This window comes from Xiphophorus maculatus, chromosome 6 (assembly GCF_002775205.1).
Source record: "Xiphophorus maculatus strain JP 163 A chromosome 6, X_maculatus-5.0-male, whole genome shotgun sequence".
Taxonomy (NCBI): Eukaryota; Metazoa; Chordata; class Actinopteri; order Cyprinodontiformes; family Poeciliidae; genus Xiphophorus; species Xiphophorus maculatus.
This window is the reverse complement of record NC_036448.1, coordinates 2,103,262-2,126,957: the sequence shown is the minus strand read 5'-3', so window position 1 is coordinate 2,126,957 and position 23,696 is coordinate 2,103,262. Positions and strand designations below refer to the sequence as shown.

General features: G+C 38.1%; 3 protein-coding genes across 3 annotated transcripts; 1 reads left to right on the top strand and 2 right to left on the bottom strand.

Moving 5' to 3' along the window:
* Positions 1-295: 295 nt before the first annotated feature.
* LOC106700012 (relaxin-3-like) lies at positions 296-1,139 on the bottom strand. Its single transcript, XM_014473319.2, has 2 exons — positions 861-1,139; positions 296-766 (listed from the first exon to the last, which is right to left on the bottom strand). Exons 1-2 carry the CDS (start codon positions 1,051-1,053, stop codon positions 588-590), a joined length of 372 nt encoding a protein of 123 aa, XP_014328805.1. The 5' UTR covers positions 1,054-1,139; the 3' UTR covers positions 296-587.
* Positions 1,140-6,123: 4,984 nt separating this feature from the next.
* LOC102219519 (potassium voltage-gated channel subfamily V member 2-like) lies at positions 6,124-10,680 on the bottom strand. The gene is made up of 4 exons (XM_005811064.2): positions 9,966-10,680; positions 9,229-9,862; positions 8,889-9,014; positions 6,124-6,798 (listed from the first exon to the last, which is right to left on the bottom strand). Exons 1-4 carry the CDS (start codon positions 10,490-10,492, stop codon positions 6,475-6,477), a joined length of 1,611 nt encoding a protein of 536 aa, XP_005811121.1. The 5' UTR covers positions 10,493-10,680; the 3' UTR covers positions 6,124-6,474.
* A 3,505-nt stretch (positions 10,681-14,185) lies between these two features.
* Positions 14,186-17,158, top strand: rps28 (ribosomal protein S28). The gene is made up of 4 exons (XM_005811057.2): positions 14,186-14,284; positions 14,562-14,609; positions 16,696-16,818; positions 17,041-17,158. The coding sequence occupies exons 1-3, from the start codon at positions 14,198-14,200 to the stop codon at positions 16,816-16,818; spliced, it is 258 nt and encodes an 85-aa protein (XP_005811114.2). The 5' UTR covers positions 14,186-14,197; the 3' UTR covers positions 17,041-17,158.
* The last annotated feature ends 6,538 nt before the right edge of the window (positions 17,159-23,696 follow it).

Sequence of the window (23,696 nt, the reverse complement as noted above, 5' to 3'; positions counted from 1 at the left end):
CCTCTCTGAGACATTAAGGATTACCATATAAATGTAACACACAAAAACAAACCTTCTCATTTAAAACTGGGAAGGTTTTAATTGAGACTGTTTGTTTTTGCCCCTACATAGGTGTCTTAAGCAACTTTGATGTCGTTTTCTCCACAACAGCAGGAGAAAACAGATCCAACACTGATTGTGATTGGATGACACCTTCTTTATCATTAATCATTTTCTTTATCTTTTTGACCTTGTTCTGATTGATTGGGTGCAGAAAAACATCCCAGGCATGACTTTGTAATCACCAGAGGTTTATTGCAGAGCGCATCAGCTGCACTGATTGCATTGAAATAAAATATTCTAATACAAATAAATAGCATCTGATTTGACTCCATAAAGCCAGTGTTTACTTTGGTTTTTTACTTCCTCTTGCACACAGAACAATTCATCCTACAGTAACTGATTTGACACTTTTCTTGCTTCATATGAAACATGTAGAATTATCAGACTAGATTTCTCAGAAATTGGGTTACTTGGCAGAGGTTTCACAGGATTTCACAGACCAAAATAAAATCTCTTCAACTGTCGGACGAGTGGGAGAGCTGTGCTTAGCAAAACTGAATCAGCTCTTTCATGCTGCATCCTTTCTCACAGCAAATGTCAGATATTTTTCCAGCAGATCGTCTGATTCGAAAGGTCAGGGGGTGCCAATGAGGTGCCAAAGAGGAGGAGGGGATTTGGAGTGTCTCTGAAGTCTGGTCCTCCTCAGTGGAGGCATCCTGGTCCCCTATGCAGAAGTAAGAGATCAAATATTTAAAGAGAAAACCGGAAGAAATTGTGATCCCACCATGAGATCAAACTCTTAGACAGAGAGAACTTACAGCCAGCGGCGAGCTGCTGTTGGCTCTGTTCTGAGTCCAGGATGCTTCTCCTCAGCCGAGAGTTCCCACAGGATGAGACGGCCAGACGGATCAGCTCTCGCCCGCACATCTTAATCCTGTCCTGTGCCTGAGCCAGCCGCGCCGCAACCAGCAGCACCACCAGCAGACCCAGCAGCCACCTAGCAGCAGCCATGGTGCAGATGGTTGGTCACCAGAGGGAAAAGACTTGTTGAAGTTATGATGAGTGAGGCTGGCAGATTTGTGACCTATTCAAGGAACTTGTAGGGGCTTATATAGTTAGTGTGTGTCACTCATGGCTGCGCTTTAAAAAAAAAAGCTTAGTCTGGCAGGTTTTCTCCAAAAGATGTGTTCGGCCTTGCTGAGGGAAATGGATGTTCTGAGCCACAAATAAGTCCAAAACTCAAGGCTGAAACTGACATAAAGATAAAAACCTGCTTTCATAATGCTCCACCATAAATGCTACAAAAGCTAAGTGTAAATATCATAAAAGTGATTTATATTGGCTTAATGAGAGATGTGTTTACCCAGTATCTTAAGACATCCCGAAGGATGGCAGCTAATTGGAGGAGAGAGGAACTAGGAAAGATGATGTCAAGGACACTGACGCAGTTTGGTCACCTCAGGCTGTGCTCCACTTGGAAAATCATAATAGTGATGACTGCTTCATATGACAGCACAGGGGGAAAAGCAAATGGTGGCACGTTAATGTGTGAAATGTACTTGCAGTTATGCGTACATTTTGAAGCTGAAGTAAAGATAACTTCCGACAACAAACCCTGGTGTGTTTCTGGTGGTGCTTCTGCGTGAGCCTCCTGTTCCAAAACAAAATACACATTCCAGGACGAGGAGCATTCTGCAAAACACATCAACTCTTTACAAAGTCCATCCATTATCTAATATGCTTAGATACTATAATACAGAGTCACCAGGGGGAGCTGGTGTCTACCTACAGGTTGCCAGTCCATTGCATAATCATATAAATGATAATAAATAATATATTGGAGAAGAGTTTCGGTTTTCACAGAACTGAAAGTGTAAGAATAACAAATCCCAAACTGTGTTCAACTGCTTCTAACTGCTTGAAGAATCTTAACAGTTAATAACCAAAACTTCAACACAAATGTTGAACTTTCTTCAACTGATAATGTACAAAACAGTGAAGTGAATTAGTGGTTTAGAGTTCATCCGTGAATGTTAATTTGAGGAAGCTAAACCTTTTCAACCTAAATCTCTAAACGAAAAACCTGTTTAGCTGTCAGCGCATTGGCTGAAGTGTGCCCACATACCCCATTACCAAAATGCATTCAATGTGATCTGCTGTAAATGTCAAGTTGGTTCTTAAAAAGTCAACTCTTAGAATTTTATAATCAAGATGAGCCTTGATTACTCTCAATTTACATTATATAAAAGTTTATATGAAAATAAATAATAAACAAAAAGACAGAAAGAAAGAATTTTTTTAATAATCAACTAAAAGAATATGCAGTGTTCTTCATCTGATATTTAATCGTCTTCACTTCAAGTCCTAATAAGGACAACTGAACTTTTCTGTCTGTTGAAACAAATCAAACTATGTGTAGATAGAATGGTTGCATAGTGTCCCTCAAAACTTGTTTCATGTTTATTAATAAGAAGCTTTTTTAACCTCAGTTACATTTTGAGGCAATAAACAGTTCTTAATCACTATGGACAGAGCAGGCTGAACAGCTTCATGCAGATAATTAGCTTTTTCTTGTAGCGTATGGTGGTATGATTTAAAAGCGGCTGCATAAGATGATTCAGTCAGTCTCAAGACTGCAGATCTACAAGATGAGTTCATGCTGCCACAAGCATGACTCTGAACCAGCACAGTTACTAACGGGACTGTCAGACGACTCAGCTGTTGTTAATTCACATAACACACTTCCAAGGTCACAGGCTTAGGTCTGTGAAATTTCCACTGACTCAGTCTATTCCCATCCCTTTGGGTCTGTCTGGGTCATGAAAACCAGCCAAAGTTTGTCAGGACTTCTGAGTTTTAATCAGTGGTGGCAGCATTATAAAACTCCTGGTATTTCTCCTTTCAGCTGGTCTTGTGACGCTACTACACATTATTTTCTTCAAGACGAGCAGGACAAGATTGTGCTCATGAAGAAATGTTATAAAACAGAAACATATTCATTTCTGCATTTGTTAAATAGAGATTTTTTTTCTCTCCTGTCATGGATATGCACCAATAAAAACAAGCAAACAATGTATCATTAAGAAAATGAAATAAAAGAAATTAGTTTATATGTTCAGAGCCAACTTTGGTCACTTTTGCTTATTATTAAAAATGCTTTACTTGAAGTACATTATTTTAAGAAATACTAGGTTATTCATTTGTTTTGTTTTGTTGTTTTTTATACAACCAGTTTTTTGTAACCCTACTAACCTACTAATCATTTGTACAAACCCTTTTGCCAGTCAGACAGCACTGATATTTCAGGAGCTTGGAAAACATAGGGAGGGAGGAAACTCTGATCCATCACTCTCCAGGTCACCCACAGTCTGGCATCCTCTCTGCTGCTTTCTTCTCCTCTGCTCAACCCTCAAGTTTTCTGTAGCACTTAGATTCTGTTTCAATTCAATTTAATTTATTTGTGTAGTGCCAGTCCACAACAATTGTCAACTCGAGGCACATTATATTAAAAAAAAAAATTTAAACTTTGAGAGATTTGGACACTGAGCTGGTCAAGGTTGAAGAGTAATTTTTTGTCCGGTGAATCAATTCAGGTTGTTTTTTCCACATGTTTTTGGACCATATCCAGCTGAATGACCCAATTATAACCAATATCTAGTTAACTTTAAGATTTCATCACATTTTTTTATTTAGAATCTGAGTTCACACAGTCTACCAGGTTCCCAGGATCCTCGGGACAGAATAAGTCCCACAGTGTCACAGATAATCTATCAGACAGAACAGTGGTAGATCCTTCTAACCTTTCTCCCAAACAACGCATCTGCTTGTAGATGTTGCCTAATAGTTGCTAGGGAGAGTATTAGCAACCAGGACAGTCCTCCCCAGCTGATCTGCTCTCTGTGTGTGATGCCAAGACAAACATGGCATCTAGCTGTTGTCAGTGGCTTCTGTGTCACATTATATTTCTCCCCCAGGGAAACTCATAAATTGCTAATAAAAAGTTCCTAGAAAATCTGATCCACCCAAAAAAAGTTAAGTAATAATCTTTAAAAATGATTAATGTATTTTTTTAAGGAGATACTAAGGTATTTTGAATTTTTTTTTAAAGTAGTTCTTAAAACTGGACACCCCCCCCCCCCCACTCCCTCTTCTCCTGCAGCATACATAAACTTCTGAAATGAAACAGGATTCCATTGTTATGCATTTTTCATGTCTAATGAATATCTGGAAAATGGTGTCAACTCATAAAAAGCCACCTGGAGATGGACACCGGTTCGTTATTTTGCTTCTCTACTCCTAATAAGTAAAGCATCCAGAAAGCTGGAAGCACTAAACAAAGATTGCTGTGTAATTACAGTAATAAATACCAGTGGCCATACGTTAGCATTTTAGGAGTCTGGTCTATGTCAGAAGGAAAGCATTATCCTCTAAAATGTCCTGTAAGTGCTTAAACAGGACCTGACTGTATGCACCTGATCAGATTATTCTGTTACAGAAATAGAACAGAACATGACTGACTTTTAGTCAGCCAGGCGATGCAGGAGCTAATCCTGCTAATCCTTGACAGCAAAATTAAACCCTTGGCCTCTTCTCTCCACTGACACGCCCCTTCACTCCATCTCTCTCTTCAACTTAAGTAACCTAAGCAACATGCTGAGAAGGTCATCTGACAGGAGCTCCATTTTTACCAATAATGTGAGGCATGGGGAGGGGCATGGTGATGTGGGAGAGTGACAGGCTGCCAAAGGTTTAAAACAGAAATTAGAAGATATTATCATGATGGCTGATACAGTACCCTGGAGAAGTATTGGTCTCCTCATAGATTTCTTCTGTTTTTGTTTTTTGCCACAGTTAAATGTTTCAGAGCACCAAACTAAATTTAACATCAGACAAAGATCAGTTTTCAACTGTTGATTTAATTTAGTAAGAGAAAAAAGTTTTCTTAAGCCTGCAGCTGATGGTGCCAATACTGGCAGCAACAACCTCCACATAGAGCATGAATGGCCTGTTTAAAGTTCTGCTACGGTGTCTCAGTTGGACTTCCATCTAGACTTTAACCTGAATGTTGTTTGTTTCTATTCAGAGGTGAACCTGCAGCTTACTTTGGATCTTTGTCCTGCTGGAATTTCCTCTGAAAAGCAGAATTTATGGTTCCTTTAAATACAGTAGGTCATCCAGGTCCTGAAGAAGTGACACAGCCTCAGACCATCACACTAACACCTCTGTGCTTAGCTGTAGACATGATGCTCTTTTTCAGAAATGCAGTCTTAGTTTTACATGTGAGTCCATGCATGCCTTCCAGAAAATTCCACTTTTGTATCGTCAGTCCACACAATATCTTCCCAAAAGTCTTGAGTTGTATTTTTTTTCTGGTGAATGAGAGATTGGCCTGTGAGTTGCTTCGGTCAGCAGTGGATTGGCCTTGGCACTTCACTGTGGATGCTCTTGCTGCCCAGTTTTCTTCTTACTGTGGAACTGTGAACATTGACCTTAAGTTAGTCATTCTGGGTTCTACTGTGATGTCCTTGATGAGTTATTGGAGTCTTTGAGTTCTTTTGGTAGGCCTGTTATTCCTGAAAAGGTTCACTGTTGTTTTAGCTTTCCTCCATTTGAAAAAAAAGTTCTTACTGTGGTGTCCTGGCGTCCCAAATCCTAAAAAAATTGCCTTGTAACTCTTTCCAGACTGATATATGTCAATATGTTTGTTTCTGCTCTGTTTCTTTAGATCATGGTATGATGTGTTGCCTTTCAAGATGTCCAAGCCTATTTTAAAAAAAAAATTCTCCTAATGAGTAAAAACATTATTTAAAACAGTTTTTTTGCATTCACTGAGGTTAATTTACATACAAAAATTTGTTTGGCAATCTAAAACATTAAAGTGCAGAAGAAATAGAAGAAATTAGTAAGGAGGCAAATTTTTATGTCGTATTTGCCTAAAGGTTTTGAAAAGGTTAAAAAAAAACATTTTCTCTTGCAGAGACAGGCTAAGCTGCCTCTGCTTTTCTATACTAAAGGATAGAAAAGCACAGTTCATGAAAAATACTTTCAATAAAAAATTCAACAGTATGATTTAACGTTGCTTTATTCATTGTGTAATATTGGAACTTGAAATCCTTGACATCTATTTGAGTTTAGTCAGCATTAGTTGCAGACAGGGCTATCCTTGGAAGTAGATAACAGGCTGTCTAGAGGAGGAACCCAGTCCACCTGACAGAGGAATGATCTGTCACCCAAAGCGTTTAGCAGGACCAATTGCAAAGCTACAGCTTACAGCTTATCTCTGTGTGCTGCTGCTTCCGTGTCCTCCCCTTAGATTAATCAGATCAGCTCCATAGGCTCAGCAATCCAGGCAGATGGGGTCTTTATACTGTCCAGACCCATGGGTGATAAGGCCATTTTGGGTTAGAGATGATACAATTAGGTGGCAAAATCTCAATCATCAAAGTCGTAGTCAAAGTCAGTATGTCTTCCACTGGGGCGATAGTGAATGTCATCATCCGAATCTTCAGGTGGCGGTTCGAAGCAGCGGTCGAACTTACGCCGCAGCCGTCTCCGAAGCTGGAATGTGCGCTCCGTGTTGGAAAATGAATATTCCTGCTCCTTCAGTTTGGCATAGTAGTCAGAGAACTTGTTGAACAGAATGGAAATGGGCATTCCATTAAGAATGATGCCAAAAGAGATGCAGGCAAACGCCACGCAGCGGCCAAGGTAGGAGACTGGGATGACATCTCCATAACCAACAGTAGAGATGCTCACCTACAGGAAGGAGAAAGCAGCGTCAGCTTTCAGATACCCACATGCACTTTTTACCTTTTGTCCCCACCTAACTTTTACCTTCCAAAAACTCTTTCCATCATTCCATTAGATCTGTTTGGTTTTTAGTTTCTGTCCTTTGTTAGGGTAGCTAAGACTGAGTAGAACTAAATAAATCTGATGTAGCACTACCTACCTGCAGCTTCATGCTACCAATGAAAGTATTAAGCCCATACTTCAGGCTTTAGACACATGAATAACAGTTAAATAAATCCCCTGGTCTTTAAATGAGAGAAGAGGGGAAACAAGGAATTTCAAACCCAGAAAGCTAATACAGTTTTTAAAATGGCAGACACTGAACTTCCCTAAAATATTTTATTTTTGTGATTTTATTTCAGTCCATTAAAATAAATCCAGAAATTATGGCTCTTTATGAATTATGAATAGATGACATATTTTAAAGTCTAAAATAATTTAAAACATACTGCAAAATCATATTGTTGGTCTCTGCTCAGTGGGAATGAAAAAAATCCTTAATAAGACCAATACATGACCAGGCTTTGATTTTTGCACTTCTGCGTCTGTCTATTCATAAATCCATATTTCTTATATCTAAGATGCAAAATAATAGGCAATAGCAATAGGTTTAAACCATATGTATTAGATATTAGAGTATATTTATGCTTATTAAGAAAGGTTACTTATCTACCAGAGTTAGTCATGGAGTCTCCCAGACTAAATGACTCCATGACAGGGTTTTAATACTCACACCAATCCTCATTACTTCACATTCCTCCATTTGATAGAACGATTGGACACTCAGCTTTGTTTATTTAGTGATAGCTAAATCCAGTTATCAAGTCATCTATCCTTTTATAGGTATTGCTTGTTCAATAAATAATAGTGAGATGATACCACTTTCTTAGATTAGAAAAGACATGTCTTTGCACCTGAAATATAAACTGCGTGCAAGTCACTTATTCTGAAGGGCATCAGTGTGAAGTTTAGTGATAATGTAAAGAATCTCAGTGTTATCTATAACAAATCCAATGTAAAACAAAAAGCACCAAACTTTACGACAGCCTCTTGTGGAGTTGTAGACTCTTAATATCTGCTAACACAGTGCTGTAGCCTACTGGTGGGAACATTTTCAGTTTGAGTTTTTTTAAATGGCTAAAATCAGTTAAAACGGTGAGGTCTCACGAGGTTGTTAGCTCCCTCCACTTTGGGATGTAATTACTCCTCAAGAACCTAACAGTGAAATGATATCGTTTTACTACTGATCTTGACAAACTCATAGTCATATGTGTTCTCATCAGAGCACTTCGCTCTCAGGCTGTAGGTTTACTGATAGTTCAGCGCATCTAAAGGAAAGGAGGCAGATCTGTTATTTATCAAGTTTCTCTCCTGTACATCCCTTCTACTTTTCAAAGAAGCGGTATTGTGTATTTTCCAGCTATGTAATGCCAATTTATAGAACAGCCAAGTAACTAAGTTTGCAGTTTTAGCAAAGAAAGATGTTTTTGTGTAAAGTCATTTTGTCCTTGCTCAAGATACAGTAAGTGATAAATGGGATTTTATCATCAACTCAATTTCTGTTACATTATAATTAAACAACAATGAACTGCCTTTAATATAATATGATTTTGTCTTTAGTGGATTTAATGGCACTGGAACAAATTCTTTTTACATAAATTGTTTTGGTAACAAGCAGATAGAAATTGTACCTGTTGGTGTGTTACATTCTTTTGAGAACTACTGCTATATAAATAAATCAAACTGAACTGAAAAGTTTTTTCCCTTTTAATAATAAGGGAAAATCTGAAACAAACCTTTTGATTATTGAAAAACGGCTGAAACACTGAGTTTATGTAGACTAAAAACCCACCTGTTTGGAGGTGCTTTTGAAACATCACAAATTAAGAATTTAATGACGGTGATGATTCAATTGTTGATTCTATGTTGCATGACTTTGTGTTTTTGTGCACTTTGAAATGCCCTGTTGCTGAACTGTGCTATACAAATAAAATTTGATTCATTGATTGATAACCAAGAGGTTGTTGTAAAAACATTAATGTTTGGGCTTGACTCACTGCGGCCCACCACCAGGCATCTGGTATGCTGCTGAATGGAGTCCCGGGCTGATCCACCTCAACAGAATGCATGAGAGCAGAGAAGGTGAAGATGCCCATGGCGATGAAGAGAAACAGACAGCAAACCTGCGATGTTATAAGAAACACGTTACCAGCTGCCTGTTCCTACTGCAGATCTGTTTCTAAGGTATATTTTTACAATCTGATAGGTGATGTGGTGTGTTTTTCCCTTCTTTCCATTGAGTACCATTCCAGTTTTTTATTTTTGTTGAATTCTACACAAATAAAAACTTCCAATGATGGCAATGTATGTTTGTGCTTTTTAACCTTGAGTCCATACCTGCTCAGAGCACTGGCGGATGGTGAAGCCGAAGGCCCTCATGCCAGTGGAGTGACGAGCGAGTTTCAGGATACGAAAGATTCGCATCAACTTGACCACTTTGAGCACCTTGCTGACTTTACTGACTCGTGACATGGCTTTCAGATCTTCTTGTGCACTAGCATCTTCTGAATCTATAACAAATGTCTCAAAGATTATCTGGAGAAAGTAGGGCATGACAGCAACCACATCAACAAAATTGAGGGCACTCCTCAAAAAATGTTTGATGTTGGAAGTGGTGGCTAGACGTAAAAAGTATTCTAGAGTGAAGAAGAGGATGGAAGCAATCTCCACCCATTCCATGAAGGTTTTGCCTGCAACTTTGTATTCCCTAAGTTCCTGTACAGTGTTCATTGTCATGGCAACAATTGAGATGAGAACAAAAAGACTGGAGAATACAGCAAAGGCTTTGGCTGGTAGGGAGGAGTACGGATTCTCCATCAAATCCCAGAGAATCTTTCGCAAACCTCCCAGAAACATGGTCTTGTAGCATTCGTCATCCTGGTGAGGTTTAATCTCATCAATCAGCTCCTGGTTAACCTTTAGTTGGTCTCTGATGTCATCTACCTTCTCCTCAAACAATATCCGACAGCACCTGAGAAAAACATTTTCACAAGAGTACATTCCTTAGATCTCCTTAAAATACACACACAACAACTAACGATAAAGGTTTTGAATACAAAGCACATGAAGAATACCTTGGAGTGTCTTTCAGTTTCAGCCCCCAGAATGACATCTCTTCCTCAAAGTTGACAGGACAGAGGCTGTCCATCACCCAGAGGACATTGCTGCAGTAGAAGTGAAATATGTAATGGAAAAACATAGGGTCCCTATCAAAAAAGAACTCGTTGCTCACAACATTATAATCATCACAGAGAGTGAGCCGCTTCACTGGATCATCACACAGAGCAAGGGTTCCGATCCTGGTCCTTGGATATCGGAGAGCCAAGTGCTTTGGGATGTGGAATATTTTTCCACCTATATTTAGGTTGACAATGTTTGATCTTCTTGGGTTGGGCAAATCTTCCGCCTTTATTTTTTTCCCATCAGGACTGTCAAGGTTGTCCATCGAAGTCCATGGTTTTACCGAGCTGTCCTGTGAAAAGGGAAATACATATTCTTCTTCTTCTGCGCTTTGTGAAAAGCTCAGATCCCGCTTCACACTGGCAAAAAGACTGGAGCGACGCTTTCTCAGCGCCTTCAGCTTGGGCTTTATGGCTGCCATTGTGCCCGCTCCTTAGCAGTACAACCAGCTGAAGGTTTTGTGCCAAGTTAGGATCAAGTTGATGAAAAACAGCAAGAAAATTCCATGAGAATCACATAAGCAAAAGATTACACCTCAAAATCATCCTGCCTGTGGGTGAAATACAGCTGACAAAAGTGATACCAATCTTTTGAGTCAGAGAGCATGAAGATCAGCAGCATATGTTAAGGATTCAGTGCCTTCTCTGATTCTGTAATCCTATTGATGTTCTCTCTGTCCCAGAGCAAGTTAAAAATACTGTTCACTGGGATTAGTACTGTGATTTAGGGCTTTGAATTGTCAGAGAGCAAGAAGGCGGAAAGAGTGATGTGATGACAGTATTGCTGACAAGGCTACGTACTGTACATGCTAATGCTACAGATACGAACTATAGTCGTACAATTTAATCCCTTTGCTAAACTGATAATATCATATGGAATGTGTGCTTTAAAGTTAATATGAAGAAAATAACTTTGAATGACTCACTTCTATTCATGTATACATAAATAAAAGAGTGTTACACTGCTCTTCAGTTCTTTCCATTTTCAATTGGATACATGTGAAGTCTTTGACATGCCCATTTTAGCTATTTTACTTTGTTTTTCTAAAATCAATTAGCAGTTGGATGTGTGTTTGGGACTCATGTTGGATATTCATTCTCGTTTCCAACATGAGAATGTACCAACATGCCCTGGTACATTCTTAATAAGAATGCTCCAGGGCTTTGTTATCAAGAATGCCCTGGTGCATTTTTCATTTATCCTGTCATCCCTATTATCAATAAACTGTAAGATATCCCACAATATGTTCCCAAAAGCAAACATCCCTTTTAACATTGTTTTTCTGTGATGATGTTTGGAACCTTTCCTTTTCTTCAACAGTGGAGTGTTGCGTAGTGAGTAAGTATAAGGGCCATTGCAGTCGAGTTTCTGAGAATTGGGTAGGTCAGGGGTCACCAACCTTTTAGAGACTGGGAGCTACTTCACGGGTACAGAGTAACACGAAGGGCTACTTGTTTGATACAGACATAAATTTTCTTGGCTCAGCCTTTATAACAATAGTATACTGTATATACGTATATATATGATTACATGCATTCTGATCATATTAATGTTAGGGACTACTGACAATAGTTATCAGTAATAATTTACCATGGCAGCTATGGTTAATTGCTACTATGTGATCAGAAGTTCTTAGTTCAGAGTTTTAAGTTTGATTCCCTTTTGGAGCTTTTCTGTGATTCTAAATTGCCCCCAGGTCACTGAGAGTCTGGATTGTTGCTGTACAGCTGTACACACTGTGAGATTTTCCTTAAAATAAAATAAAATAAAAAGAAAAGAAAGGTTATTGCATTTTTTATTATCCAACCCTCTTTACGATTAACAAAATTGTAGAGAGAAGAAAAAGTTATTTTGTGCCAAAACATCTTGTATATAGGGCACATCAGTATGAGTCTGTGGGGGGTCAAAGGGAATGAATAGACCAAAAGCCCAAAAACTCTTTTTTCTTTTGAACAATATTTCCCATAACTAATATGTTCATTTTAATGAATAGAACGAGGAAAAAAGCGTAAAAATATTAGTAAAGAAAACCCTTGTTTATTAACCCTCTATAACAGGGCGTTGCTCTCAGGCAACAAACCACATATCTCACATTGCTCCTTTATTTTATTTTTGGGGGGGAGAGGTGATTTAAAGTACCACCTGACATATTTTTGTCCAAATAACAGAGGTATTGAGGTTCATGTGACCTTTCACTTGGAAGAGGAGCAGTCTTTTTTATGAAGGAGAGTTTCATGCTACACATTGCCTCCTACTTGTAAGTTATAGATAACTTTTCTTCATGTTTAAATTTTGGGTAACTAATTAAAAATATTTGTCTGTGAGTATGTAAAGAAGCATTGTAGATCATTTCAAGACAATATTTTTTATAATTTATATGCTAAAACTGTGTTTTTTTGTTTGTTGCCTCAGGGCAACATTGCGCAGTTGGGGCCCTTTTGTTCAGACAATATTATTCTAGTGCGTTGATATGCAGTTGATTACAAAATAATTATAAAGCCAAATTTTTAACTTTATTATTGACTAACAGCAACAGGAGATGGATGCAAGATCATTTCATGGACAAAAAGTGCACGGTTCATAAGTTGGGGTTATTCCCGATGAAAATATGAGGATCCACTGTACAACCATTATTTCATTGTTTGTTTATCCTCAAAACTAACTTTAGTCCCAAAGGTGATAAGCTGGTCATCAATGAATAAATGGCCCTATTCCAAGGCAGGCAAAGACTGAAGCAATACCTGCCAAAACCAAAAATATGGGGCTGCAAGGTACTTCATATGGCTGGTGCAGATAGTGTTCTGTACAACTTGATAACAGCTCCGCTGTCGTAGGGACAGATACAGGAAATCCTTCCTGCCACATGCCATCTCACTGTACAATAAAAGCTAAATCATTGTTCTGCACTAATCAGTCCAATTTTGCACAACTGTGGCACACTTGCTGTAGTACATATCTGCATTTTTTGAATCTTTGCAAGGACTGCTCTTAAGTTGCTTTTTACATTAACAGCATTTTATATTTTTACAATTTATAGCATTTTATATTTTATTTTTTATTTTTTGTTTTATCTACAACTACTACTCAGTGGTAGTTGTTATTGTGTCTTGTCTCTATCTCTATGCTGTAACTGGGAAGTAATTTCCCTGCTGGGATGAATAAAGTACTTCTATTCTATTCTATTCTATTCTATAACCTTCACAGGGCGAGTCGTGCAACTACCAGATCTACCAGATATGGGAGCTGGTGGAAATGTTGTCCTTGGCTTGGCTCAAATTCTACCAAAAAAAAAAAAAAATCAGAATTACAAACTCTTAAAAAAAGAACTTGCAGCCCTAACTATAGTCACTGGTGTGAATCTGGTGGCTACAACCCATAGATAATCAGATAAACAGATGGTGATTCATAGGTATGTCAATAATCAAGAACCAGAAATGTGATATACACTCTTTTTCACATCAGCAAGGAATTCCTTCCTGATGTTTTACATATAATAGAAAAAAAAGACTGATGTCAACATCCTTAGTGATTCCAACTCTGCCAAATATACACACGTACAAACACACAAATGCTCGTTTTAATAATTTGTTATATGTAGCATTCATAAATGAACATTGGTTGTTTATTTTATATTTGGTGAGTTGGAACCATGTCTGATTTATTTTTGTCAAAAAAAGGTTTTTTTATGAATTTAGTTTTTGTTTGATTTGTATTTCACTTCTCATAATCACTGAAGTGTTCTAGACCCCAATGTTGCCCTGAGGCAACAAACCCAAATCTGGTTCCGGGAGGTGTCGGGGTCCGACTTGATGATTGATATGTAATTATAGACCACTAAGCTCCCAAAGAATGCAGGAAAATATTTTTCCCCAAAAAAAATAAAAAGTCATGCCATAGGGTTAAAGACTTATTTTACTTTTTTTTACGGCAAGTCTTTCCGGTACCGGAAACGGAAGTTGAAAAGTCAAATACTAATTTTAAAATATACACGTTAAGGTTTTGAATTTGTCTGTTCGATAGAAATTTGCATGCATTCATGTTTATTTTAATGTTATATATAACGCTCTTATTTGATCTAAAAACAATAGTCAAGAAGAGTTTAACTTGGAAGTCCCAGTGTGGATATATGCGCTCCTCGCACCACGTGACTTCCTTTCTGGTAAAACCTGACAACATGGACGCCAGCCGCGTGCAGCCGATTAAGCTTGCTAGAGTAAGAAAACCCATCAGACTATTATAGAAATGTCGTTTGTTTGGACTTACATTTTTATGAACACATGCTGACTCAGTTGGTAACAGTATTTTAAGGCTAAGTAAAGTTTTTATTTAGTTAAATGGAAATAAACTGTCCTAATGTCGCGCTTCCATCATGGAGGCCTGTCCGTGCTACAGTTTCTTATCTGAGAGCTGATGTTTCCACATTATGTTCGTGTTCTCGGTCATAAATATGAAACTGTTTTATTCATGTTCACCTATGTTTTATTTTCTAGGTCACAAAGGTCCTCGGAAGAACCGGTTCTCAGGGCCAGTGTACACAGGTATGTTAGCATAGTTCTCCACCGGTTAGCATCTTGGCATTATCCTGACTCTGAAGAAGACTTCTATATGTATTTATGTGTATTTATACCGAGCCATGCCCCTTATTAGCTTTTCCCCTCATCCCATCATTTTAGAAATAGAAATGTCGTTGATTGTGTTAGAGGAATTTTTGTCTTTCACTCTTTAAGTTTATACCCACATGTTTTAACCTTCCTAAGCTTTATTTTCTATCAGTAACTAGACTGAGAAAGATGACAGAAGTAGGGTAGGATTGAATATAGCATTTAAAAAAGGTCCTTTTGATGTAGGGGCTTGTCATTTCCATTCATCTGCCAATTAATATTTACACTCTTTGATATGTAGTGCCTAGGTTTCTGTTTGAAAATTATCTGACTTCGAATGTTTGATATTGACCATATTTTTAATTCATGGAAGAATTGATGTTTTTGCTCTCAGAGCACCGACTTATAGCTTCATATTTCCTAATTGTAGTCTTCTTTAATGAACGTCATTTCAGACATCTTAAAGCAAAATGTAACTTGAAGGTATTTTGATTACTTCTCAATTAATATATCTTTAGATTGTACCACATTGTAGATGATGTCATATTGAAAGTGCAATATCAGAGCAGTAAGACAGCTTGCATAAAGGCTCCTATGCAAGCTGAATGCCTTAAATTCATATTTCCAAACAAATGTGGCCACCTGGATGTACTTCCTCCGGGCTTTATAACCAAAACTGATATAGGTTATATATCCGAAATGATGAAATTTTTGGTGTGTTGTGTTTATCATAATAATGGAAAAGAGTATGGTGAAGAAAATTATGGTAATCATATTCACCATTACTGTTAAGCTACAGTATTTAATGTGAAGCAGCCCCAATATTTACCAAGTTGTTTGGTCCAAAATTAAAAAGAATCATAATCAGTAGGGCTGCAGCTAACGATTATTTTAGTAATTGAGTATTTTATTGATTATTCTGACAAGTAATCGGACAAAATATTTTTCATTAACCACATAAGCCTTTTTTTATATACAACATTAATAGTTAATTAAAAAAATTCAAATTAAGATTTTAATTCCTGCAGTACATGCAGCAAGAACCTTTCCTTAGTGAACGTGATCATTCATAACAAAGATGCATCTGCTGCTAAAACAATGCTAACATCACCATGTGAAGAGCCTCACATGCCTTTTTCTTTTAAAATAATTTAATAGCAAAGAATGTGTGTGACAACTACAATTTAACAAATTGACCATGATTTTTTCATCTCACAGTTTTCCACCAGCTTCAGGTCATTTCACTCCTTTGTCACTCCAACTGAGAACTTTTACTGACTTTTGAATTTTTATTTTCCAATTGTAAAATATCTTCAGCCATCATAGTAAAGGTCCTCAGATGAACTAATAGAATATCCTGTTTTCATGCTATGTACATCAGAAATATTTACCCAGGTGAAGTTCACATGATTGTCATCTGTCGTGACTGGATCCAAGGAAAGTGTACAGTCTGGGATGTCGTGATGCTATAAAAACTTTTAAAAAATTGTTCATCCCTTTAGATCTGCAGACACCTGATTGCTTCAAATCACTCTGCAAACACTTCTGTTTCAAACTGGGGTTGAAATTAGGCTTTTAAAATAGAGATTTTTGTGGTTTGCTTGTATATATATATTTTTTTTGACAGATTTTAAGATGGTTTGTTTTTTTGTAGTTTTTCTGCTTAAAAAAAAAAACATTTCTGTTTCCTCAGAAATGGTCCAAAGTTCCAGAGGTGATTCTGGTGGCTTAGAGGCACTTCCTGCTAACAGCGTTAGCTTCCTGCCCTCTGCTGGTGCTCTTCTTGTCCTTCATAACGTACATTTGCTTTACGGCAGTTCTACTTTCAAGATGACACTATTCCATTATAGTCTGGCTCATGGTTATGGATGAAACATTAGTGAAGTCGTACTGATTTAGTTTTGTCAGAAGTCCAGTGGGTTCTTGTTGCCAGTGAGCTTTAACTTCACTCAGACCAAAAATGTCAAAACAAAATGAAGATGAGAAGTTCCAGTTTCTCATTTCGGGTTGTTTTTTCCTCCAGGTCCGAGTCGAGTTCATGGACGACAGCAACCGCTCCATCATCAGGAACGTGAAGGGCCCCGTCAGAGAAGGAGACGTGCTGACACTTCTGGAGTCTGAGAGAGAAGCCAGGAGGCTGCGATAGGTGAGACCAAACAGCTGGAACCACATCTGGATATTTAAACTGCTTATTTGAATCCAGCTTTTTTGTTCATCTTAAAACACTTGGAAACATTTTAGAATCATCTGAGCTTGGGTTTAGCCATTTCAATTCAGATGTCTTAATGAATAAAGGCATCAGATGGCTTGCATTACTTTTTTTGTGTGTGTGTTTTCGGATGGATTGACTGAGTTGTTGTTTTCACAGTGGAAGATGAAGCTGTGGAACATCCGGTGGCTCCAGCTCCACTCACTGGGACTACAGCTCATGTTCACAATTTCAAAACACGTTCAAATGTTTTGAAATAAATGTGGGTATTCACAAATGTTTGACTCATGTGTCTTTTTTAACTTTTGTAATAAATCCATCTAATAAATTTTAAGTTTGACCATCATACCAAAGATAAGTGACGATTATGTTTTGTCCCAGTGATATTGTGAAAAAACAATAACTTAAGCACATCTGATGGAGAATATCCCCACATTAAACATGACCGAGAGTACAGGAGGATTTTTACATGCGTGTTCTAGAAACTCTGCAGCTGTAGTAACTTTACAAAGATGGTGGTTTGAAAACACAAACATTTTAGTTCAAATTACCTCCAGGAAAATACTTGGCGTTAACGGCTCTACCGTCCTCCTCCCTGTTGGCAGCACAGCTTTACTTTTAGTTTCCTCAGCAGCTTGTCACAAGTGGAAAGCAGCCGATCATTCAGATCTGCTATGTCTTCAGGTTAAGTTTCCTGAGCTTCTGCTTTGCAATATTGTAACATGCAGTGTTTTTCCAGCAGGGGGCAGCACAACTCTTTCACTGCAGATAGTTTCATTCTAATGTTCTAAAAGCAGTTCCCTTTTAAGTTCAGGTTTAAATTTTAGAGTAAAAACCAATTGGAAAAATGTCTTGTGTGGAAGCCTTTTTCTTTGTTTTTGTTTTTTATTCAGGTCAATCCAATATAAAATTATATTTAAGTCAGACAGTTCCCCAATTTGGTGACTAACTTGTATTAAAGGTGCAGTTTGTAACTTTCATAAAGGATATGTTTTGTACATTTATTAAAACTGTCACCATATTAAGTTAGTAAAAAGATACATTTTATCCCACCTCTGCTATTGCCATCTGAAAAAATAAACTGCTTCTCACCAAAAACAATCAGAGCCAGGAGGAGGAGGGTCTTAGCGCTGTCAGTCAACCTCACTATTTTCTGCTCAGTGTGCTAATGGTGGAGAAACAACTCACCATTACAGGAAAACCTTTTATCCGCTGTCATCACTGGCTATGCTAATCAGCTTGAGCAATCACAACAGGATCTGATATAGCTAAGACCCACCTCTGGCTTTTGATTGGCTGTTTCTAGTTACCACTAGGAAAAGACAGATTCATTTTCTCACATATTTGTCTCATTCCATACTGTCATGACATGGTGATGGCTTCAACAGATATTTTTTATAAAAGTTACTTACTGCAGCTTTAAAGTATTTAATAAATTATCACAATTTTACGATTAGAATTGGGTATTAAATACTGAGGTCTGATTTTTGGCCACCTTAGTTTCCCATGTTACCAAGCTGATTTATGGTGCTAATGTGAATTTAAGAGACGGGTGCAAACTATTGATCAGGAATTTCCATTTTAACAATTTGTTCAAAAACACTTTCATAATCCAAGTAGAACAAATAATCTAACTTGTTCAAGTTTCTTCATAGTTGCAGATGCTGATGGCTTCAGGATCTCCTGTAGCAGTCTGAGGCCTCTGACTGAAGACATTTGTATGACAGTCTCATGAAGAAGATGTTCAGTGTTATCCAATTTCTTTCTTTTGAGGAATCTCTCATTGCACAATCATCTCCAGAGCTTCCACAGTCGTCCCCAGAACAGAATCAGAACAGAACCAGCCTTCTTTATCAGGTTGCTGAGCCTTTTTATGCCCCTGGTTCTGATGCTGCTGCTCCAACAGATGACGGCAGAAGTGATGACACCCAAAAACACACTCAGAAGATCTGCAACATCTTGACCACTGAAGAATTAATATTCCTCTACCACCTCCACTTTATCTACCATGATGAAAGTAGTGTTTAACCCAGCTCTTTCAAAATCTGCAATAAATTCCTTTGTTTTGTTCACATTTAAGATGAGGTGATTGTTTCCATACCAGGACACAAAGTGGTCCACCAGCACCACTCAGATTCTCGACTATCTCTGATCCACCTGACGACTGCTGAGTCATCTGAGCATTTCTGCAGATGACCGGAGTCTGCATCGTTTTTCAAAAAGAAGCCTAACCTGCAGTTTAGACCATGTACATTAGGGCTTCCCAAAGTTGGGGAAATTACCTCTTGAAACAAGTTAAGAGGTCATTTCACATTAACATTTAGAGACTCAAAGAGAGAATAGCATCTGGATATTAAAATATTATTTCAGCCTTCACATGGTAGTTTTACCATTTTCTTTTACATCTTTATGGTTTTGATTTCTAATTTAAATAATTTCAGGTTAAAAATTTCATTTGGATTTTCTGATAGATTGACTGAAAATTTTGAAGGCAAATGCAAGAAGATGTTGCATCTTCGTAAAGATGCAACATTACTTAACAGTTTTGTTATTAAAGTTTTGACCTACTGTTCATTCTAGGAATGCAATGCTCAAAATGTCTATTTCAATAATTTGTTATTATTAATGAGCATATTTTGTTTTGCAGTGTAGTTAGTTGAAATTGCAATTTTAGTGTGCCACCCTTCACCCCCACCTAGAAAAAAATCTAGGTGTAGGTGCTGCTGTGTCTGTTGGTTTTCTATTCCTCTATTGCATGTAGTACAAACAACACATGTTTGTGTTTGCACAAAGTCTTTCTCTATATATAAACCATTCTGCACAGTTTTACAGGGAGCCTTTTAAGGCCTGTGCAGCTTTCCAGGATTCCTGTGGCTGTAACCAGCCTGAGCAACCAGAGAGGAAAACTGACACCAGACTACAAATTAACTCCTGGAGAATTTTCAGCATTCAGGTTCAAGAGTACAAGCATGCTGGCACAAGCTGACTGCACTCAGAAATTTGAATTAGAAGCACAGGAGATGGACAGCCAACATTCCTTTCATTGTTTTATAAAGTCAGAAAAACACAACAAACCTGAATAAATGGTGTTTAGCTTTAAGATGAAGGCATATACAATGACAGCTCATTTGAAGCCTCTTCATCGTATTGATTCTTTTTTTTTTTTTGGACAAACTAGGTGGTTTATATAAAAACTACAAAAACAAGAGTGAGGTTAAAAAATGTTTTCAGAGTACTTAACAGCTGGTGCACATGAAAACAGATCAGTGTCACCAAGGTCTCCTTCAGCTTCAAAAACCTGGTCATCATCTGTCTAAGCCACAAACAGCTCACACACACATGCATTTAGAGCAGTCGGCGGTGTGTGTTTACCAGTTCAGCACCGGGTTCCCACTCTGTAACACATAGGTCTGGAGAGCAGAGACAGATCCAGCCAAGGCCACTCTACGTCTGTCTGCAAGGACGGACTCAGTGTGGAGAAAACACCAGCGGTGGACATCTGCCTGTCTGACTGTCTATCTATCTGCTTGCCTGCTTGTCTGTCTGTCTGTCTGTCTACCTGCCTGTCTGTTTGTCTACCTGCCTGTCTGCCTGCCTGCCTGCTTGTCTGCCTGTCTGTCTGCCTGCCTGTCTGTCTGTCTGTCTCTGGCTTTGCTCAGACATTCTGTAGCACTGTGGAAGAAAAGAAGAGAGAAAACATTGAAATGGAGGTGCAGCGAGTAAAAACCTTGGAGTCTGAAGGGACGACAGCACAGACAGTCGGTCTTGAAACATGTCCAGAGAAGTGGCACTTTCTAACTTTGAGCAGAAGCTTTGATAAACAGATCATCTTCAATGTCAGAGTTTATTATCTTTAGGAAGGTTGATGTTTCTATCTGCCTCTCAGTCCTGAGCAAAGCCTAGGTGGCTTTAACAGCTGCCTCCAGGTCATGTGCATCGTTGGGTCTAGTGTCTCTCATCTTCTCCTTCATAATATCTTATCTGTGTATTTAAAGGTTAGGTCAACTATGCACGGTAACACCACCGTGACCGAAGCAGCCTGTCAGCTAGAGGAGTCATCAAAGTGCTCTAGAGTCTCCTTCTAGACAGCTGTGTTGGACTTCAGAAAACCCAGAGGACCAGAAGCCTAACCAACACTGACTGTGGAAATTTCACACTGAACTTCCAGCATCATGGATCCTGATCTTCTTCACTCTTCCTCCAAACTCTGGGACTTTAATTTCCAGAACAAACGCAAACTTCACTCTCTCTCTCTGAAAAGAGGTCTTTGGGCCACATTTCTTTATCTCCTTGTTGCACTATTTGTACCTCATGCCTGGGATTGGTCTGTGTAGAGACGCTTGATGTTCTGATTTCAGCCTCAGTTTATTCCTGGTGAAACTCCAGCAAATTCCTGAATGGATGTTTTTTCTCAACACTGCAGTTTTCTCTGTTGCTGCTGTACCTTTTCCCACCACATTTCGACCTTCCACTGAACTTTCTATGGAAATGTTCCTCATACATTGTTTTGTGAACAGCCAGCTTCTTCAGCAATCACCTCTTGTATCTTCTGTGCATCTGTCCACTCAGCAGTTTTCCCTATGACTGTGTATATACCATAACATGCCCACTACATAAAACATATACTTTAAAAATGCTTTTTTTAAATTGGTGTGGTATCCTAATTATTTTCTGAGACTCTGAGTTTTGGGTTTTTATTGTCTGTAAGCCATGATTATAGAAAATTACAAGAATTAAAAGTTTGAAATATTTCACTCTCTATTTGATGAATCTGTTGAAGTTGGAGCTCGGACATTTTTGTTATTATGTATTTTTATTGCATAATGCTCTTTCTTCATGACTTTGTGTATTTTGTGAAGTGCACCACTCCCTTCTGCAACAAACACTCCACAGCATGATGCTGCTTGCCTATGTTTTAGAGTTGAGTGATGTTCCCAGGCTTACAATATTCCCAGTGTTTATTTTAATTATAACGAGTGTCATTATAATCAAATATGTCAGTTTTAGTTTGATCAGATTTCAGATCACTCTTTGTTGTTTCAGCCCCTGTTAGTACAGAAATTCTCTAGGTGTGGATAATGATGCTGCTGCTTCAGCCAACATCTTCCAAAGGTTTTCTACTTCAGGTCAGGCATTTATTCATATATGACGTTACTATGAAATGAATGAAAATGTTAATCTAGTCTGTCTTCTTCCTGAATAACATAAGTTGAATCATTGAAATTATTTTACTGTTGTAGACAAAAGAAATGCAGTAAAGTATCATTTTGCATGCGGTTATTCACCACTGAAGCAACAATATACTGCTGCTTTGAACAAATGAGAAATATGAAAAATGATAAATACAAAAGCTAGAAGCACATGAGTAGTGATTCATGCTCAGCCTGTTACATCTGTCCTGCTTCAGAAATGATTTACTTACAGTCTGTCAATGTCAAATAATTGTTTGACTTAATGTGAAAAAGTTCTGCAGATGGAAGATTTTCTGACTCTAACAATCTCCAAATGAAATTTCCTAAAAAGAAAAAACATAATTTGTCATGATTATATGGGTTACTTTACAAAGCTAGCTTCATTATAAATTTTCTCCAGTTCTTTAAACATAAACTAAGGTGTGTGTGAACTTAAGTGCATATAAACTTCTGACTTAAATGAAAAGAAAACAAAGTGAGAGCAAAAGTCAGGTTTTTTTCATTTTGCATATTAATATGTTCTTTCATCTGTAGCTTCATTGTCCACAGGAAGAGGAAGAGTTGGTGTATTTAGTATTTTTGATTTCAGAATATCTGAAATGTAAAATATTTTCAAAGAAACACTTCATTTCTCTCTACTTCATTTTGCTAACATTAAGGAAGCAAAGTCAACTAATAACTATAAGCTCTAATTTAGACTGCATTTCAAATTCCACCATTCGACAAAATGATGACTAAAAGTCAGAGGTTTGTCAGTTTATAAGATTTTCTGTTAATGTCAGATGGATTTGTGATATAATACATGTAAAACAAGCAGAGCTGGACCCTTGTCTGTCCCAGGGCTCGCAGCAGGGCGCATAGCAGGGAGGCTGCAGAACCCCTGATTTATGAACTCTGAGCCCAAAGATTTGGATGGTGGCCCTCTGATTTTACAAAACGGGCCCAGAGGACATAAAAAAAAAAGACAATCAGCCCAGAAGTAACTAGGAGTCATTTCCTGTCCGTCTTTATCTGTCCCGATTCCATCTTTTTTCTCATGGTCAGTAAATCATTCCTCCACCCCGTCCTTCTGTTCAACACATCTGGTTACTGAACTCTAGTAAACTCTGTCTCTTGGGAGACTGTCATTATGTTCTGTCATCAACTACACAAGATGGCATTGGTCCTATTGCAAGAGAATCCATCACATTTTCACATTTTAGAGCAACAACAGCTGGTAAACGTGAATGGATAAAAAACCTCCTGATGTGCAGCACATTCTGGAGTTAGTTAATCTCTGGAACAGATAAAGATCAAGCACAGTGGTCTTCTTTTGCTTTAATGTAAGCTAAAGTGCAAAGGAGGGAGACTGCATTGTGCGAAGGTCAGAAAAACAAGCCGTGGATTTATTTTTCCAACGCCCATCCCCTGCCAAGAGTGGGACTTGTTTCTCCTCTCACAACAACAGGTGCACAGTCTGAAAATGTGACTGGCTGGTGAAAACCGGGGCTAGATTCTTGGCAGGTTGTCGAGGGAGGAATTAGAAGTCACACACAGAAACTAAAACACATTCACTGAGACAGACAGGGTCATGGTGAATTGGCTGCACAGTCAGCTGACTATTAGGTTGACTGGTCTCTCTAG

What these genes read in the sequence shown, in the direction of transcription:
- LOC102219519 (XM_005811064.2), bottom strand. Translation starts at nt 10,492, where the DNA reads ATGGCAGCCATAAAGCCCAAGCTGAAGGCGCTGAGAAAGCGTCGCTCC. An exon ending in TCCGCCAGTGCTCTGAGCAG is followed by an intron (nt 9,015 to 9,228) that starts GTATGGACTCAA and finishes ATAACATCGCAG; the next exon opens with GTTTGCTGTCTGTTTCTCTT. An exon ending in ATGCCTGGTGGTGGGCCGCA is followed by an intron (nt 6,799 to 8,888) that starts GTGAGTCAAGCC and finishes TCCTTCCTGTAG; the next exon opens with GTGAGCATCTCTACTGTTGG.
- rps28 (XM_005811057.2), top strand. Translation starts at nt 14,198, where the DNA reads ATGCGCTCCTCGCACCACGTGACTTCCTTTCTGGTAAAACCTGACAAC. An exon ending in AGCCGATTAAGCTTGCTAGA is followed by an intron (nt 14,285 to 14,561) that starts GTAAGAAAACCC and finishes TTTATTTTCTAG; the next exon opens with GTCACAAAGGTCCTCGGAAG. An exon ending in CTCAGGGCCAGTGTACACAG is followed by an intron (nt 14,610 to 16,695) that starts GTATGTTAGCAT and finishes TTTTTCCTCCAG; the next exon opens with GTCCGAGTCGAGTTCATGGA.
- LOC106700012 (XM_014473319.2), bottom strand. Translation starts at nt 1,053, where the DNA reads ATGGCTGCTGCTAGGTGGCTGCTGGGTCTGCTGGTGGTGCTGCTGGTT. An exon ending in ACAGCAGCTCGCCGCTGGCT is followed by an intron (nt 767 to 860) that starts GTAAGTTCTCTC and finishes ACTTCTGCATAG; the next exon opens with GGGACCAGGATGCCTCCACT.